The 18,686-nt window shown below is 43.7% G+C and overlaps 1 protein-coding gene across 5 annotated transcripts in view; it reads left to right on the plus strand.

Moving 5' to 3' along the window:
* Positions 1-18,686, plus strand: part of PDZD2 (PDZ domain containing 2) — a 201,833-nt gene that overhangs the window by 124,460 nt on the left and 58,687 nt on the right. For 4 of the 5 annotated variants that reach the window (XM_014256982.2, XM_005527996.3, XM_014256983.2 and 1 more), the window contains one exon: positions 9,294-9,696. In XM_014256982.2, coding sequence (XP_014112457.2) covers positions 9,294-9,696 — 403 coding nt within the window. Of the gene's footprint in view, positions 1-9,293; positions 9,697-18,686 lie in introns of those variants that run through there. The other variant, XM_088054101.1, reaches the window with a different exon arrangement.

Here is an 18,686-nt window from a genome sequence, read left to right on the forward strand (position 1 = left end):
CTTGCTGCTAGAATTGGCCCCCTCAAATAAATCTGAAAGCTGTGAATTTGTTCCTTCCCTATCTGCCCCCCAGCAGTTGCAGGGTTATTTGAAGCCTGGCCTCTCTCTGTTAATAGGGCTCCTCTCAGGAGCTCAAGCAAGCCTGCAATAGCATTGGAAATAAGTCTCTTCTAACCCAGCATACCGCTTCCTGCTGTAAAATAGACTTGATTAAATTTTCTGGCTCTCATTTTCACTGCTTGCAGACATCCAAACCTTCACTTCTCAGTGGAAAGAGGTGTGTTGGGAATTGCAACTAATGTTAAAACCTAAAAAATGTGATTTGCCAAAACAACATTGCAGGGATTGTTACTTTGTTTTGCTCCATATTTTTTTATTTCTCCCCCCATTTAAAGTACCATTGTAAAACTGTGTTGCTGGAATAAAAAGTATTTCAGTAAGATGTGTTTGTTTTCTTTACCTTTTCGGCATTTGTGATGATTTCTGCATGGGGAAAAATAGGCAGTTTTGTTCCAAAGGGGTGATCTCACCTCCCAGAAACAGCCTGTACCTGCCACTAGCACTTTCCTGTGCTGCTGTAGCAGTGCTGGCTGGGGGCAGATTCAGACCCCGTGGTCTTGCAGCCCTCCTACCAATAAGCTTGGCATCCGGGAGTTGTCAAAGTCACACATGGAAATTTTTGTGGCATTCTCCCTGCAGCTCTGTTTGCAAAAATTCTGGATTATGGTAAAGAATATCATCCATGCTGAATTTCTCATTCAGTTTTGGGTACATACCATTTATCTCCGATTAAATCTATTCCTGGCTGTCACTGCTTCCTGGTGTGATTTGAAACCAGGGGCAGAATTAGATAAAAGATTTGCAGGGAGGAAGACAGAAGGATGTGAGCTGGATGCTTAGAAAGAGGTGTTTTAGAGGGGTGATCCTAAAATAGAGTGGAGGAAAGACAGGAAGCCCTGAAATAGCGTGGCAAGGTGTAAACACAGCTACAACATTCAAGAATTTAGGGTAAAGTGACAGCAGCATCACACACTGGAGGTACATGTGTCACATGTGGATGGCTTTTGACCCTTTTTCTTCTTCCTCCATGTGAGGCACATGCGCTTTCCAGCTGGGTGGTTTATTTTGAACACTTCTCTCAGGCACATGGCGTGATTCTTGGGATTGTGTCCTGTGCAGAATGAGGAGTTGTGCTCGAGGATCTGTGTTGGATCCTTTCCAACTCAGAAGGCTGGAAACTTCCAGCTTATAGTGTTCTATGATTCTGCTCCATGTTTTGCAAATGAGAGCTTGTTTGGGCTTTCCAGTATGGAGCAAGTCTTATGCCTTGGTAGGAGCAATACACCATGCAGGAAAGAACATGTCCACCTCTGGGCTTCCAGAGAAAGGGATATTGATGCCTCCTTTGGTAAAAGCATAGAAGAGGTGTAAAACTTGACCTGCCTCTTAAGTGTTCAGTGAAACATTAGTTGCCCAGGGGGCCATTGGAAACTGGGAGCAGTTGCTCAGGATAACATTTGGAGCTTTCACGGTCTTGTATTCTGAAGCCACTGTGGTGGGAGAGACTGTGTCTGAACAGCAGTAACACAGCATGGATCACTCAGTAAATACGGGTGATAATGGCCATGTGAAACTTGGTATCATTTTGGCCTGTTACAGTCAAGGTTTTTGTAATTTTTAAACTGATAACTAGCCACTTTAAATTGTTAAGTATATTGTAACTGGAAGTTATATTTATGAAAGTGGCTGTGTATCCAGCTAAATGTCTGTTTGCAGCAGAGCTATGACCTAACAAATTTGAGCCAGGATGGTTTTTCGATTAGCCCATTTCTGTTTGTACACTCTACCACAACCAAGGAACAAGGAGAATTTGGCTCCTTAACACCCATTAGTCTGTCTCTAGGACCCAAACCCAAAAAGCATTATGTGTTTCTGTGTACTGTGATTTGCAAATATAGATGTGTGGGAGTTGTGTGTTCAGTAAGATCAGGACCTCTGTAAAGCTTGAGTCCAGAATCTCTGCAGTCTGAATGCAGTGTCACTGCTCTGCCCTGCTAGCACAGTCATACATCAGCAAAACCCAAAGGATTTTATGATGCCTGCAGTTGCAAAAATCTGCTAGATTTAGGATGTCCATTAGAGCTTTGGGGGATCCTCAGATGTGGAGAGTTTGTAAAACTCTTCAAGTCACCCTTTTCAGCTGTTTGTTCTGGGAGGGGAGAGGGATCAGTGTGGCCATTCACATTCTTTGTCCACATGCAGTATAATTTGTAGTTTGGTAGTAAAGTGTAAGTTGGGGGTCTCTGCTTGTTGCTGTCCCAAGACCTGGATATGCTTTTGAAGCATTTTAACAGCATGCAGGGCAGAAGTGCTGTGCCAGCATAATTGAAATGATCCAGCCTGTCTTCTCTCCACGCCTGTGGTGGAGATATGATTCAGCTGGTCTTCCTTGTGTGTGGACAGAGTGACTGTCCTTTGGGTTTTAGAAATGGGAGGTGTGAATGCCACGCAGCCAAAGCCAGACTGCTTCTGTCTGCACGGTGTGTGCAACTCCCTTGCCCTGGGCTGTGACTGCACGTGTCTCTCAGCCCTGTGTAGGTGACAGCTGTTGGTAGGAGTGGAAGTGTGGTCCCCTGCCACTGCCATTCTTCTGCCTCTGTGCTGCTGGGACCAGATGAGGGTGCTGGCTATGTTTAAAATCCTTGTCTTGAGGACTGCGTTCTGGAAAGTTTGCTGTGGTTGGGTTATTTTCAAGCTGTAGGTTATGGAACTGCAATATTTAAATCCAGTGGTTTCACCACCTCAGACCTTACAGCGACTCTCTGGGATGCCATGTTGATGGCCCTATCTTTCCATGGAAAGACTTGCCTGGGGTGCTGTCAGGGATGTGGAACACAGGAAGAGGAAAGGAATTCAGACTTTCCAGATTCAAAGCCACATCATTGCATTGATACCAGGTGGAGTAAGGTGTCTCACCAGGCTTTGTCTTGGTCCTGTGTCACAATTCATCTTCCAGAAAAAGCTGTAGGCAGGCAGAGAGTCCATGAAAGTACAGCAGCAATCCTTCCTCCCTTCCACCACTCTTGAGAGTTCAGTATTTCACAGTGTGTAAGGAAATCTTGCGCAAGGCCTCCTGCCAGCCTTACCAAATATACATTAAAATGTAACTTTCAAAGCTGTTTTTTCTTCAAAATTTTTCTAAATCTAGTTGCATTTTTTGTTATAAATTTAACTGTGAAAAATATGCCATAGACAAAAATACTGGATTCAGAGTTTTGTTTTTCAGAAAGCTGCCAATTTGGCTGTCCTGAGAAAAACACAGTGTGCCTTAGAGAGCCATGACCTCTGTGAGACTTAGGGTTGTTGCTACTTAACCCTGGCCACAAGCTGGGGGCTGAGGGTTGTTCATCCTGAAAAGGGAGATGGGAGCACCTTCTGTGTTCCCTGCACTGTTTGAATGCTCTCCCTGTGTGTGATTAGTAGCTGAGCTCCATGACTGACTTCTCCTTTGCCCTTTCTGCCTTTCCTCATGTTTATTAAGGGAGGCAGAGAACACTGTGTCCCTTGTGTGTGCCATTGCCTGCAGAGCCTGGGGCAGGAAAAGGGCTTGTTGGTGATGAGATATTGGATCAAGCTCATTCCTGGTGTGCTTCAGCTCTGTGCCCAAGACTGTGTTGAAGTAATAGCCAGGTTTACCAACACCATTGCTTTCTGCTAAGATAAATTGTGGCTCAAGAACTGAGTCCTCCAAGGAGGTGGGTGAGAGGGCTGGTCATCAGGTGTCCTTGCAGCTCTCAGGAGGTGGAACCTCTTGCAAGCTTGGATGCAGCAAGGTTTGCCCTGGTCTTTGTAGGTCAGTGTTTCCTTTTGCCTGCAGGCATTAAGGTAGCCTTGACTGCTGGCTGAAGATGTGGCAATCTGTGGAAAATTCCCATTGGTGCTTGCCAAAATCAGTCCTTAGTGGGACGGATGTTCTTGCACAGTGACGGCGGTGAGGTGAGGGTTTCATCAGGATCCATCAGTCACTGTCTGTTACTCATTAATTTGCCATACCTGAAAAGCAAGTTAGCTCATTTGCAGGTGTCATGGACTAATGTTAAGTTTAGCTTTTAAAATCTCCCTTGGGGCTGGAGGTTTCAGTTCTGTGAGGATCTGCACTACCCTTTGTCTTTACAGCCTGGAGAAGATTGAGTTTCAAGACATTTTACCATGCCAAAGTCCTTCAGAAAAGAGCATAAGAATTAGTGGTCTGTCTGTCCTGCAAAGGACATTATAGATCCCAGGAGGGCTAGGCAGGGGCTCTGAAAGTGGTTGTCTCGACTGAGGTTTCTGCTCTGTGTCTTGGTGAGCTGCACAATGGGCTGGCTGGCGAGATGTCAGTGATGCTCTGCGTGTATCATTTCCAAAGTGCTTTTCTGATCTGTCAGGATGAAGGTTTCTGGAGAAATGCTAAACAGTATTATTAGTGTAAAATAAACATACTTCAATATTTCTGACCCTAAAGTGGATCCAGATGCTTTCTTATGGCTGCTGGATCTGCTTTGATTTTTCCATGGCTCAATGTGGCTGTCTGTATTTGTTCAAGTGAGATAGGATGTGGCAGAGAGCTTGTCACAGCATGCTCTTGTCAAGTCAGTGAACCTTTATATTTATTCATGCACACACTCAAATATATATACACACACACATATATATATACACGTATATATATATGTAAAAAAAAGACAAAATTACTGTCTTAGTCTAAGACACTATTTCTGAGTCTGACACTTCACGTGTGTGCCAAGGAAGTTGGAATAAACTCACTGAGTTTATCAGTTTTTATGATCACAGCAGTCAGTTAAGCTGTGTAGGGGAGAAACGGGATTTGGCTGAGTAACTCAAAATAGTCTCCCAAGGAAGTGAATGTGTGTCTCTGTCTTTATAGCTCTGATACAAAAAGGGTATTAAATATCTCTTGGTACCAGCTACAGGTTGCATTTTCCAGCCTGTGGTTGAGCTTTGCAAGAGGTAACTTTCCAGCTCTGTTTCAAGTGTAAAACAATTTTCCTCTGGTTTTAAGGATTATTAACATTTTCATGGTTTCTCTACTACAGAGAAGAACAAGTCTTCCCCACTGCTTAAGGGTTATGTTTTATATGGGTTGGGGTTTTACCAGCACTGGTGCCAGGGTGAGATCAAAGAAGCAGGCACAGCTGGTGGGTGGTCCTTCCTTCTGAGCATGCCAGTGGGAAACATTTCCAAGCCAGTATTTCAGTGAATTTTTTTAAGATCCTGTTTGTGGAGATGATGCTGCAGTGTCTGAGGGGACTCCCAGATGTGCCAGGGAGATTTGACACTACCTTGCAAAGACTGGAAAATACAGAAAGTGTGGATGGGTGTTCTGCTGGTAAAATATTTTGCTTTGGTAACTGATACTAATAGATGTACGATCAGCTAGTAAAATTTCTTGCACTCTTAAAATCAGTGATACTAGGATTTGTTATGTGTTGATTTGGTGGCAGCTGGAGTATCTGCTCAAGGTTTCTTAGCTTGTGTATGAGATCCAAGGCTTTCACCAAAACCTATTCCATCCCCTGCAAACCAAAGTGAGAAAGTCAGTTTCATTTTTCAATACATTCAAAGCTGAATTAGGGATGTTTTTATCCACACACCTTCTCCATCCAAGCTGAGGTCTGTGTTCAAACTGGGTGACAATTGGGAGGTTGCAGCTGATTCTCCACACCTGTGTTGAGAGCTGCTGCTTATGCTAATCAGCTCTGGTCCTGCTCTGCCTGAGACACTGTTAGTGTATTGATTGCTAAAATCTCTGCGAGTGCTCTACAGGGACCAAATCTGAAAAAAAAAAAACCAAGAAAAAAAAAACAAAACAAAAAAAACACCCAAAACCAAACTTTTCTGCATTGCACACATTAAGCACCTTGAGAGAGAAGGGTGATTTGAGGTCCTGCCCACCATTTTGCAGTTTTCTGATGTCCAGAGACTATATAATTACATTTGAGTCTATCCCACTACTCCCTTCTGGCATGGGATGCTCCTGGATTGATAGAAAACCATCTAAAATCTGAAGGTTCTCACTCATTTAATACAACCTTACCTGTTCTTTGTACAGTGTTGAAAGCTTGCTATGCTTCCCTTCTGTTTTTTTTGTTTTTTACTTAAACAGGAAAGAAATTGCAAGGGAAAAGGAAGCCAGCTAAGGTATCTGGCATGTACTTAGCAGAAATTGCAGGTGGCTCAGGCTCCTTGGTTATCATCCCTATCTTGGGAGGGAGGGTGATACAATAAAATGACCACAATTTCTTAGTATATTATTTTCAACTTGTCTCCTATCTTGTGGTATGAGTTTAGTGTTCTGTCAGTGTTGGTTTTCCTGGTCTTTGGTTTGAAACAAACTTTTGAGATAATGATGCCGCTTACTGCATCACTGGTCCCAGCAGGACTTAGCCTGTCCTGAAATACCTTACATGATCCAATGTATGCAATGACTTACTACCATGCAAAGGTGGTTGCTCACTGACCCAGAGAATACTTTTTTTTGGTGGAAACTTAACTGTGTTCTTTGAATTGCTGAGAATTACTCAAGAAGACATAAGCCCATGAGTTACTACAGGCTGCATGCCTGGAACATGCAGGCCATGTCAACATACGGAGTAAATCAGCACAGCTCTACTCACTTCAGTGCAGCTGCATCTATAACCACTTGCTGTAACCCTGCTCCAGACTGGAGGGATGATTGTGTATGAAAAGTGGATAGGAAAAAATCCTCCCTTTTTTCTTACAGCTTTGCACTCTATGAACAGCATAAATGGGCCACGAGTGGAGGTGAAATAGTAAATTGTTTTTGCCTCTCTAGAATTACTTTATTTGGACATATGCTAAGTTCCCTCTTGTTTCCCTTAGTTCCTAAATCAAATAGTTGTTATGCATGCACTTGGTTGCTGGCACTAAAAAAATACATCCGTAATTAGTTCAGAGATTGGTGTTTCAAAAAGCCCCATATACATGCACCTGCACAAAAACAAGTCAGGCAGAGTTGACACTGCATAAAGATCCAGATAGGCCACACAACTGTGGGAAGAGGAGCTGCTTTCCTGTTTCCATGTGCCAGGAGAAGCAGTGCTATCAGGCTTATGTGTGATGGATCAGAGTGCAGTGGTATTGCTGCAAGCAAAAATCATGAATTTTAATCAACTTTACTGGCTGCCTTGAAATTTGAGTTGAAAGATAAATGTGAAAAACAGGCAGCCCATATTGTTTCTGGAACAGAACTGCCCCTTTTCAGTTGATTAAAAGAATTCTTCTTTTAACTTGATAATCAAAAATACTTCCATGTTAGCTCAGGATTTTTTTTTTCCACACTAACCCTTCAGGTTGTGCCAGCTTCATGTGTCTCCCAGAGCCAAGTGTCACCTTGTGGCCACCCAGACAGTTGACCTTTGCTGCAGAGACTTCTCAACTGGCAGGGCTTGTTGGCTGTCTGCTTTCAGCTGTTTGGAAAAAGATGGGTTTAGGGCTTTATTTAAATATTCTTTATGTCTGGGGAAGGAGAGGAAAAAAAGGATTGCCTAGTGAAAACTGAAAGGACTGTCCAGGGAGTTTGAGTTCGATTTATATTCATTGGGAACTTTGGCACAGCAAGCATACTCGTCCTTCCCGTCTGTGGCTTCAGGGCTGCTTTTAAGGTTATTTAGTTGTGGTATTCATTTAAACATCAGTCTTCCTAATTAAATATAAGTGATTTGAATGCCGATGTTGTCTGTGGGGGACATTGAAGCTTTGGGAAGAAGTGGAGTGAAAATACCAGCTCTTGTCCCTGGACAGAAACACACACCCATCATATTACTTCCAGCCACTGCCAGGCTGGTCTGGCTTACTTTGAGTAGCTAGGAGTGCTTTCCTCACTCCATTGCTTCAGGGTTATCATAGCTGCTTTTCCTGTTTTGCCATTAAGTCACCTCTATGCAGGGGGGTTAAGTTTTAAGGATTTATTTTATGGCTAAACAACTTTTAAGAAAGGGAAACGGAAAATTAGCCTACAAGTCAGCAGGGAGGGAAACAACTTGGTGGCAGACTCCTGAGTAGTTCCTCCTCTCTCAAGCACAAGTGCTGTGCTGTTTCCTCTTATGATCTGTGGTTCAACTCCACACCTAGTTTCTCATCTCCTCTAAAAGCTGTAGGTTCAGCAACTACTCCATATTAGTGAACAGTTAATTTCGTTGCAGCTGCAGCAGAGACTTATTTGATGCTCTGGGAAACTCTTGCTACCTTCACTAGTGTGAAAGGCAATACATTTTTGGGGCCTAAATTAGTGTGAAAGGGCATATACAAACCTGCTACGTACAAATTCCAGCTTGTTTGTACTCTCAGTTGGTTACACCCTTGGCTTGGAACCCAAATATTTCAAGAATTTGTGTTGAGGTATATCCTTTCCTAAAAGAAGCATGAAGTTAGATTCCTCTTTTGCATCAGTGGGTGCAGTTTCTGTAAGGTCACAGAGGCTTTGTTTGAAGCAGAAATGTTAATTCCTCCAAGGCATGTCCAGAGCTTTTGGGAGGGGAGGTGATGCTTTGCTCTGGTAGGAAACCTGGGGGCTGCTCCTTGTACAACTGAGATGACTTGTTGCGTGTTTTGATTGGAATATGCTTCCTATGAAGGAAACCCACCTGATTTCCAGGTCCCTATAAAGCAGCTGGGATGCCTTGTAGTGCCATGCTTTGCTGTACTGGGGCCATGGTGCTATGCCCACTTACCCGAGAGGCTGATTTTTTGTTTTCCCAGTAGCCTTCAAAGCATGTACATATGCAGAAGCAGAAGATTAGTTTCACTTAGGAGGCTCATATCAGATGTAGGTGCTCTAACGGCCTCTGCACAAATGAATCCTGCCCAATTTTAATTTCTTTTTTTAGAAAATACTTCTTTATTTTAATACTCTGCTGGAATCATTCTCTGCTCTGCATTCCTTACTCCACCTTTACATGTTGCTGCGCTGCAGATATGGAGGTCAGGGTGTGTGAACTGGTGGCATTTACCAGCTGTCATGTTATGCTGAGGTGGGATCAGCCTGGGTGGCTGATAGGGCTGTTAATTATTCCTGGTGTTTTCTTCTGATACTGAGGAAAGAGAGGATTTGCCAATGCCTACGGTTATCCTAATGTGTCCATACACCAGGTAATCAGTTGGCTGAGCCAGTGCATGGACATCACAGGGCACAGCGAGTTGGGATGCCGAGGTGGGATGAGGGCACTGCAGGACGAGTGGTCAGTGATCCTCACGCATCCCTTTCCTTGCAGTTACCTGGCCGAGCAGTGCTGGAATGGCGGCTTTGTCTACCTGATCATGTTGCGCCGCATCAAGCGCAAAGCCCCTCTGCCTCCCTCCAACGGCAACAACAGCAACAGCTGTGACCCCAAAGCCAAGCCCAGCCCCGAGCCCGGAGACAGAGCTGCTCAAAATGGGAAAAGGACCAGGAAGTTCGGGGTCATCACCAGGACACCGGGCAGCAAGGACAACAAGGAGAAGCTGGGCTCAGAGCACGGAAACGGGCACTGCACCCCGATGGAGGTGGAGGTTGCTCAGCCAGAGACCTCTGAAGCAGAGAGCAACGGGGAAGAGCAGCACCAGGGCACTGGGGCACTGTACCGGGGCCGGCTGTCAGATGCTGGCATGCCAGACATTGGGGACCAGGCTGCCCAGGTATGTTTGCTTTGATTCTTCTAGAGAAGAAAGGTGTGCAGGTGTGTAAGCCAATTAGATTGATTTCTCAAGCAATTTCAATGCTTTGACCTTGGGCTGAGCCTGTAGGTGACGAGCTGTCAGGGCAACCAGCTGTGGGATGGCATCTAAAACAGGGGGGCAAGAGGATTGGAGAGTTAAATGATAATTGTTTGAAACCTCTGTCATACTCCAGCTCTGATGGAGGGTAGGTCCTTCTATCTCTTGACCTGTCAGGGTCGGCCTCAGGATTTTTTGTTGATACAACTGATGACCCTACAACACTGGAGCAGGAGGTGTCAGTAGAACATGATAATTTTGTCCTTTGGAGCTTCATGTTTAGCTCTGCCTGGACTTGATGTCACCTTACAGTTCTTGTTAACATTGGGATTGAAGTTTCCCTTTTTGATGAACCAGACCATATTGCATGTATTTGTGTTGCAAAACTTGTTTGGCCAGAGTCTGGGAACCACATGGAAGTAATTGTGGATTTTGCTTAGAGTTGATGAGATGGACAATTAGTTAATGTTTGGGACAACAGTGGGATTGGGGCTTTCATTGCTTCTCTCTTGGTCCTAATGGAGATCTTGGGGTTTGTTGCCTGTCTAGAATTGCAGCATTGCTGGATGGAGGAAAATAACCCAAGCCTTGATCAGGTTTCAGTATGCATCTATCACCAGAAGCACTGTCTGTCAATCTTTCCAGAGGCACTGATAGTATAAACAGATGAAGGCTGCTTTGTTGGGCTAGGGGCTGGCTGCAGCAGCTGGTTTTGGTTTTAAGACTTCAAAGCTGGTAACAAAGCACTGTGAGTGGACATCTCATCACTAAATTCTGTTGAGAAAAGCAGGGGATTAAACGTGCCCTCTGAATTAGTGCTCCTCAGCACTACGCCAGGGTAGTGGTGATCGTGGTTGTAAAGTTACAGTAATTTAATTTAAAGTACTTCATAGGAGCTAAAAGCAATTTAAAAAAAACTCTGATTTTTAAAGAAGCATAATTGTAAAAACTTGCTCGTCACATCAGTGAGACATTGGATTTTATGGTGCAACACAAAGGGTATGGTGTTTGTGTGTGTGTTCTTGCAACCCTCATAACTGTAGTTATTCTGAAAGAAAACATTAAAAGCTTAAAAATAAATAAGTGAATCATTTGGCATTTTGAAAGTTCTGGTCCATATAAAGGCTTCTTGAATCTGTTCTGAAGATGTCTAATTAAACACATGTTATAAATGAAGTCAATCAGACTTTTTTTTTTGAACTGGAAAGCCAAAAAATATATACGTAAAAAAAAAGAAACTCTTGATCCAGAGCCATCTCGTGCTAGTGCTACCTTGATGTTTTGAATTATTTTGGTCTGAGGAGTAAATTGTTAAATTCAGAACATATATGTATCAATGTGAGCAATAAATACATTTTTAATGCAAAGCACATACAGGATGGCTTTGTAAAATGTAAAAACATAGCTGAGGCACTGGAAAAATTCAAGAGCTGTAATCTGTTCAGTTGTGGTGTAGTGTCATTTAGTAAAATTGCTTCTCTATTTTTTTTTAATTTTTATTTCCTCCCCATCTCCCCTCCCCCCCCATATTTTGCTTAGAAATATGACCTCTGTCTGTGTCAGTACTAAATACATTTTCCTGACATTTGAATGAGGAGAAATGTGAATAGCTGGAGCCTGAATAGTATGCCTTGCTCATCCTTTGCTTTTTAAAGACCAGGGGGCATTACAGAGGCCCATCACTTACAGCCCATCTGTGGGGTTGCTGCTATCAGAGTAAGGAGTGGCTTAATTCAGTTTCTTAATAAGTACTGAATGGGGACATTGAATAAAATTTTCAAAATAACTTGTTTCCTGTTCAAGAAAAAAGGGAAGGAATAAATACACTTGGGAGCCTCAGATCTCACTTCCAGCTCCATTTTCAAAGCGTGACCTGGCACTCAGGCATGTGAGATCCAGTCATGTCAGGAGCCTTTTGAAAACGGCATCCAGGATGTCCTGTCAGAAGCTGCAGCCTCCTTCCAGGCTTCAAAGCCAAACCTCCTGTAGCTGCAGAATGAGTTATCTCCTCCTGAGCAGGGACAGGGTGCGTTGGCAGGGCACCCTTGCCATGGGGAAAGCAGCTCCATCCCTGCTGCTTGCCCCATGCTCGCCATCTCTTCCACATGTTGACCAGTTGAATATCCAGGGCTGTCAGTCCTGTGTCCTTGGGGAGCACTATTTTTGCTTTCGGGGGGAGAACCAGCCTGTGGCAGACTAGAGGTTGGCTGCAGGTAGCAGAAAGGGCTTTGGGAAGCTGCTCAGAGACCAGCATGGACATGGGAGGACCTCACTGGTCCTCTCCACTTCTCTTTTCCCATCCCAGGAGGCAGATTGGAGCTTTAGTGAAATTGAAATGTGGAGTCTAGGAAAATTCCTTTTTTTTTCCTCTCTGTAGGAAGTTAGTTTGAAGTTGTAACCAAAATAGGGCAGAAGAGGGTGGGTTGATCTGCATGTCTTCAGCCACTGCTGTTTTGATCCCACTGGCCAGCTCATGTCCATTGCCTAAGGGATGCTGTGCTGGGAGGCCTTTTGAGGCATCTACATGCCATTTAGTGCCTTTTGCTTTCAGGGTGCTTCTCCCACAAGCATGGGGTTGTTCTGCCATTTTCTTTCCCATTTTCTCTGTGCATGCTGCTCGTAACAGCAATGCTGGATCGTGAAACGACAGGCAAGATGAATACTGTTTGTCAAGTGAACCTGCCAGGAGATTCCTGTGTTACTGGTTTGTGTGTGTGTGCCAGTCCCCTTCTTCAGGCTTGCTTTCATCTCTCAGATCTTGATCTGTCTCTCCTTGCACTTGGCATTACTATCGCTGTGTATAAACAAATCTGCTAGGCTGTCTGCTGGTATGTAACCCTCAGTAAATATTGTACCTGTCAATTAGCAGGCAGCATTTAATGTTTACAGGTGGTTAAGTTGTGCTGCAATATTTTTAGGATGAACCTAAATGACTTTCAGAAATGTGGGGATTCAAAGTGGCAAAATTGTGTATCTGCCTGACAGGAAGATCTCTTAAGATCTGGAATGCAGACCTGACCTTGGAGAGGACCCAGGCTGGCAGCAGTGGGAATCAAGGGCAGTGATTTAAAATTAGGCAGTCTCTGAGCTGGAGTAATGACCCATCACATCCTGTGAAGATTGGGGAGCTTAAACACAGATATCAAAGTTTACTTCTTTTATTCAGTGGCCTGAGACAGGGTGTAGTTTTGCAGGGTAATTACACAGGCACAAATGGAAGAGGAATATGGGAATGGGCTGCTGGAGTCCACTAAAAATGATAAAAGGAAACTGAGCTTTCCTCACAATATACCAGTCCTGTGGTTTCACTGTGGTAGGACAGAACCTCTCAGTTTTGTACTCGGTTTTCTCTGTCCTGTTGTTTTTTTGGAAGATCTGTGGACTGCTTCTATAGTTGTTCAGCCCCTAAGGAGTGCCTGGAGATGGCCAAATACAGCTGACATGAGCAGGGATCAGCAGTAGGACTGAGGTTTGCAAAGACCAGATGAGGAGTGTGAGTGGCTGGAGTGCGGTTGTCAAAGGGGACTCAAACTGATCCAGGTTTGGCTGGCATGATGAGAAGTTTGGCTTTCAGGTTTGGCTTTCATTGATGAAGCCAGAGGAAGCTTGGACAAAGATGAGTTGTACCAGAACAGACCAGCCACCAGGGCTTCCTCCAGCCCCAGCAGGATGCTCTGAAAGCCCTTAAAAACCCAGCTGTAAAAAAAGCAAAAACAAGACATCCCCAAAATGCCCTTGAGTTCTCTTACTTCCTTATAAGCATCCAAAATATTAAGGTCTTGAAATCCAGATCCAAATTTATCAGTGACTGGTGGAAACTGTGTAAAGGACATTGGGCAGTGAAAATGCTTTAATAGTTAAGGGAAGCAGGTGACAGGGGCTGGAGCTGTGCATTTCAGTATTTCTCCAGTGGCAAAGATACATGACGTGGAAGGAGTTGAGGGTGTCCTGGGTGGTGGTGGTACTGTGGGATTGTGGTGGGATGCCTTTCCAAGATGGAAACAAATCAGCATCTGGTGGTTCTGCAACTGTGCGTGATGCTTTTCTGAAGTCAGTGTACCATCTATTAACAAAAGGAGAGAAAGAGGAAGGCAAGGAAATGTTAATGCCTTGCCTGCTAGAGTTTTTTGGGCAGGTCTGGGCTATAGCAGTGCTTCAGGATCTTGGCTTTATGCTGTTAACCCCATTGCTCTGGTCTCAACCCCCAGAGCAGGATGCCTGCCTAGCCAGCTTTGTTCTTACAGCCCAACTGAGCCCAGCTTGCATGGACCACAACCCTCTCCAGACATGTGAGCCTGTGCACAAGTGCACACAGACATGTCTGTATGTAGAGAACCAGCCAGGACTTGCTTTTATACAGCATGGTACATTTTATCAGCAGCTCTTCACATTCTTGGGGCCCATTACTGCTTTCTTACTGACACGGCTCATCTCGGGTGGGGATGAATGCTTTTGAATTGCGTTTTACTTTGCAGTTAGGGAAGGCTGACAGCCTTTTCTACAGCAGTACTTGCCAATTAGTGTTGGTAAATGCCAGCATTACCTTGACTTTTGGTTAGTGGAAAATGTTCCTTATCTTGCCAAGCAGAAGAGGAAGGCTAATAGCACATTACAGGAATCAAAACATGAGGCTTGAGATAATGTAATGGCTTTAAGCATTTTACTATTTCGTTAAACTTGATGGGAAAGAAAAAAAATTCTCACCCTTTTGCTGTACCAAAATGTGAAACTTGCTGTGAGCAAGGTAGTCCAGTGAAGCTACTGAAGCTAAGCTGCTTTACATCAAATTTTTTTTGGCAACCTAAGCAGTAATTACTGTTTCATCAAGGCTTTTATGGGATTCTTATGATGCATGGTTTAGACATAAATAACACTGGTTTTAGGTGTTAATGCAGATACTTTTAGTCATGTAAAGGCCTTCCTCAGAATCTGATTCAGTTGTTAACGTCTTTTTATCTGTTGTGTTTTCTTCCAACTTTTATTAACATGGATCCTGGGGCTATCTACTGTCTTGAAGTTTTAATGTGCACTGTGATAAGCATGTCTTCCCTCTTTGTTGCCTGTTTTGGGTTGTAAACTCTCTTAGGGACAAGGGCTGTCTTTTAATTGTAGCTGTACAGCACTGACAAAACTTGGCCTTGTTTTTGCTTGGGGTTTTAGGAAGTGCTTTGATGTAACTAGCAGTGAAATTACAGTTAATATTTTTCGCTGCCAGTTATGTTCCACCTTGCCATAAAACAACAATCGTCACAATTTTCTGGGGTTAAGTCACTTGCTGCCAATTTTTTTCAATTGACTTAAGATTTGCCTGCCTTTGCTGTGATTTAACTGATAGCTGCAGCTGCGGTGCTGTAGACTTTAATTTTGGGTAGCAACCTGTCCTTGTGTCTTGTTTTTGTACTGAATTTTCTAAGGGTGCTTGGATGTAGAGATAGGTAGGTAATGGATAAGTTACCATGTGTTAGTTTTAATGTGTCACCTTGAAACGAGGTGTCACTCTCGGAAATGAGCTGTCCCCAAAGGCAGCACAGGAATATTCAAGGTTCTATTGCAGGAGGTCTCAGCCATACCCAGCTATCATAAACCATAGGTGAAAGCACCTATGAAAACATTTCCCACCCACACAGAAAGTGGGTGTTTGAGACTTTTTTCCTTAATATTTTGTGTGCCATATTAAAGATATAGCAAACCCACAACTGAAATGCAAATGACTAGCTTTAGCTGAAATTCAAGTTCACACCATTTTGTGTTTTAATCATTAAGTGCAAATAGTTGAAACCAAGTGGACATGCCTAAAAATAGAGTGTGTTTTCTGCTTAGGTGCTGTAATGTTTCAGGCATTTGTTGGAATTATAAAGCTACATATGCTTAATTTTTGAGGCAGGGTGCTGAAAGCACTGAGCAAACCCAAAAGATTCTTGCTGGGTACGGATGTAATACCAGTCCCCATGAGACACTCCTCTTTAGCTGACATCAGTATGTGGTTACCTACTCTAGGCTGGGCTTTAATCTGCTGCAGGCTGCAAGGGTCTTTTCTGAGAAATTTCAGACTAGCCAACTAGCCATTCCCAAAAGCCCACCCAGGGCATGAGACTGAGTGAGGTACTCAGTGCAGTGCAAAGACTTGTAGCCCTTAAAAGCCTGAGCTCCTCAGGGGCAATTGCCTGGCAGAAACCCCCCAGGCTCAGAGACAGAGAAGAAGATCCTTTGTCTGATCTCACAATAATGATTCAGTTGATGGCAAGAGTGGAACAGTTCAGAGAGGTGCAATCCAGATGGTGATGGTTCAGGATGACAAATGATTCCAGCAGATTTTTGTAAGGGGTGATGGTATAGTTCAGGTGCTAGCAATGGCTGATGAAATGTTTAAAGCCCTTGCTGAGGAAATGATGTCAACAAGCCGTCTGTCTCAGGAGATGGATCCCTGGGTAATTGCTTAAAGTCGTGGAATTTTCATCCGCTCTGCTGTGCTGTCTGCTTTGTGTATTTTAATTATGTGTTTCTGTTTGGGGGAGGGTATGTTTTTGCTTTTTACTGTTCCCCAGGCTTCATCCCCAAGGATACTTCTCTTTTCATGGGGAAAGTACTCAAATTTTAGTGAAAAGATGCCAAGTGTCTGGCGGCTGTTTGTCCAAACAAGGGGACTTGTGAGATCAGGAACCGGCAGTTGAACGCAATCACAGTTGTGTCTGTGCTCCTGACTTCTACTTTGAGGACACAGAGAATTTATATCATCAATGCTGTGTGATTCCTGTTGGATTTGGGGATTTCTCCCCCTCTTCTAAGTAGTGTAGGAGACACACTGTGTGGCTTACATCTTCCAGAGGTAGAAGCCAAAGGCTTCAGTGGTTCAGCATTAAGAAATTTTCATAGGCAGAAAAGATGGACGAGTAACTCCCGTTCTTGGAATAACTTACTGGTAAAGAAATTTAAGATTATTTTCCTCCCCTGCTTTTGATTTATCTTGGAGTTGTTTAGCTTGCTTGTGTAACAATGAAAACAAAACCCAGGGTAGTAGATGAAAGCAGGAGTCCTGCTTTCAGAGCAGCCTTAAAAATAACCTGGCTCAGATTGGATTAAAAATACACTTATTACCCACTAATGAAATAATTGCTTTGTTATGAATCTGCAAAAAGCAGATTTTGACATGATTTTCTGGTACTGAGTCATTCACATTAATATCTGTGAAGAGTGATTGCTTTTGACTGTATCTTAAGACTAATGTGTTCAAGCTGCTCACCTGGTATGTGATGGTGCAAGTTAATTCCCCAGCTACCAATCTGTCTGTCCCACCTGCCTGCTGGGGAATGGGGAATAGTGGGAGGAGACAGGATGTGATCCAGGGTGGGGCAGGGAGCTGAGTAGTGCTTTTAACTTATCTCACATCAGTGAAGGATGCTGGGCAGGGGTATATGCTGGCGTGGCCATCCCAATGTTCTCCCTGTTCATGTAGAGAAGGTTGTTGCACTGCAGGTCTGAATGGCATGTGTTTCAGTTCGGGGCATTTTGTGCTGGTTTTCAGCTCTGTGTGATCAGCATGCTGGTTGCCAGCTGCTGTGAACCTTATTGAAGTAAATTTTTATAATGCATGGAACTTAGAACTTTCCCTTAAGTGTCACATTTCCAGAGCAGCTTCTTGGCTGGTGAGGAAGATCTCACTGCTTGCTTCTGCTGCACCTAATGGGAAACCCAGTGAAGTTTGTGAGTGTCAACTGGTCCCTGCAGACAGACAGTAAAAACCCACGTTGTATTGTGGAGGGAGGGAGGGAGACGTCCTGTGGGCTACATTTGAGTCCCTGTCAGTCAGTTAGTGCGTGCATACAGACTTTGCATGGTTATTGATATTCTTATCAGGGCTTATCTCTGTTTTTGTTTTAAAATTGTTACAAATTTACATCATCTTTGTCTGAATTGCTGCTGTGACAGAAAGTGCTTTTTCGTAGACAACTATTTTACATTTTCCATTTTACTGTCTGGTGTTTTAACTACTTACAGTGTTTCTGTTTCCATTTGTTTACACCTTGCTCCTGCCAAGCTTGTCTTTTATTAAAGATTTCAAAGCAATTTTTTTTCTTCTGTATATACAGATTTGCAGCTTCTTGAACGTGGCACAGTCAAAATAAGTCAAACCCCTTTAAAATCCCCTGCAATTAGCGAGTGAACGGGAAGTGGGGGAAAGAATGGCTCCAATGTCTTTTGCTCATTTATTTATTTATTTTCCTCAACACTCGGAGGAAAAACATTCCTTTTTGTTTTATTAATGATGTGCTTATGAAATGGAGCGTTTGATGGTGTGCACTCGGAGCAGGCGGAAGGCGAGCTTCCCCACGTCGCGCTCCCTTTCTGATCTGCAGCACTCTTAGTTTATTCCAGATGTAGGCTTGCTCTCAGCAGAGGCTGCCTGATGTACAATGGCTTCACGGTGGAGAAAAAATGGCCTGTGGGGACCCACTGGAAGCTGACAGTTGTATTCTCTATTCTCACTTGCGGTCTGTTACATAAGATGACCCTTCCCCTGCGGGCCTCCCACTCTGCAATTAATCCAAGTAGAATATTCACACTGTCTTTTAAAACATTTTAATTATTTGTAACCTAGGCACTTTGAAGTTGATCAGATTCAAGTGGAAAAATCTGGTCCAAAGGGCTGCCTGCTTGAAAGAGCCAAGTTGGGAGGAAAGTTGAGTCACCAAGAGTGATGTAACTGTGGAGAACAGAAATTAGCCATTAGTCCAGCTGCAGCCTGACTTGACCATTTGTGTTTCTGTTTGCTGTGTGAGGGAAATCAGAAAATGCAAGTCTGGAAGGGAATTCAAGAGATGACCCAATCTCATCTCCTCCTCCAAGACTGACTTTGACAAATGTTGGCTCACCATGTTCATGAAATCCTTTGTTGGGAGGAATGCATGTAGGCA

Source organism: Pseudopodoces humilis, chromosome 4 (assembly GCF_049639895.1).
Source record: "Pseudopodoces humilis isolate 2021_Gansu_Grassland_sample_001 chromosome 4, ASM4963989v1, whole genome shotgun sequence".
Lineage (NCBI taxonomy): Eukaryota > Metazoa > Chordata > Aves > Passeriformes > Paridae > Pseudopodoces > Pseudopodoces humilis.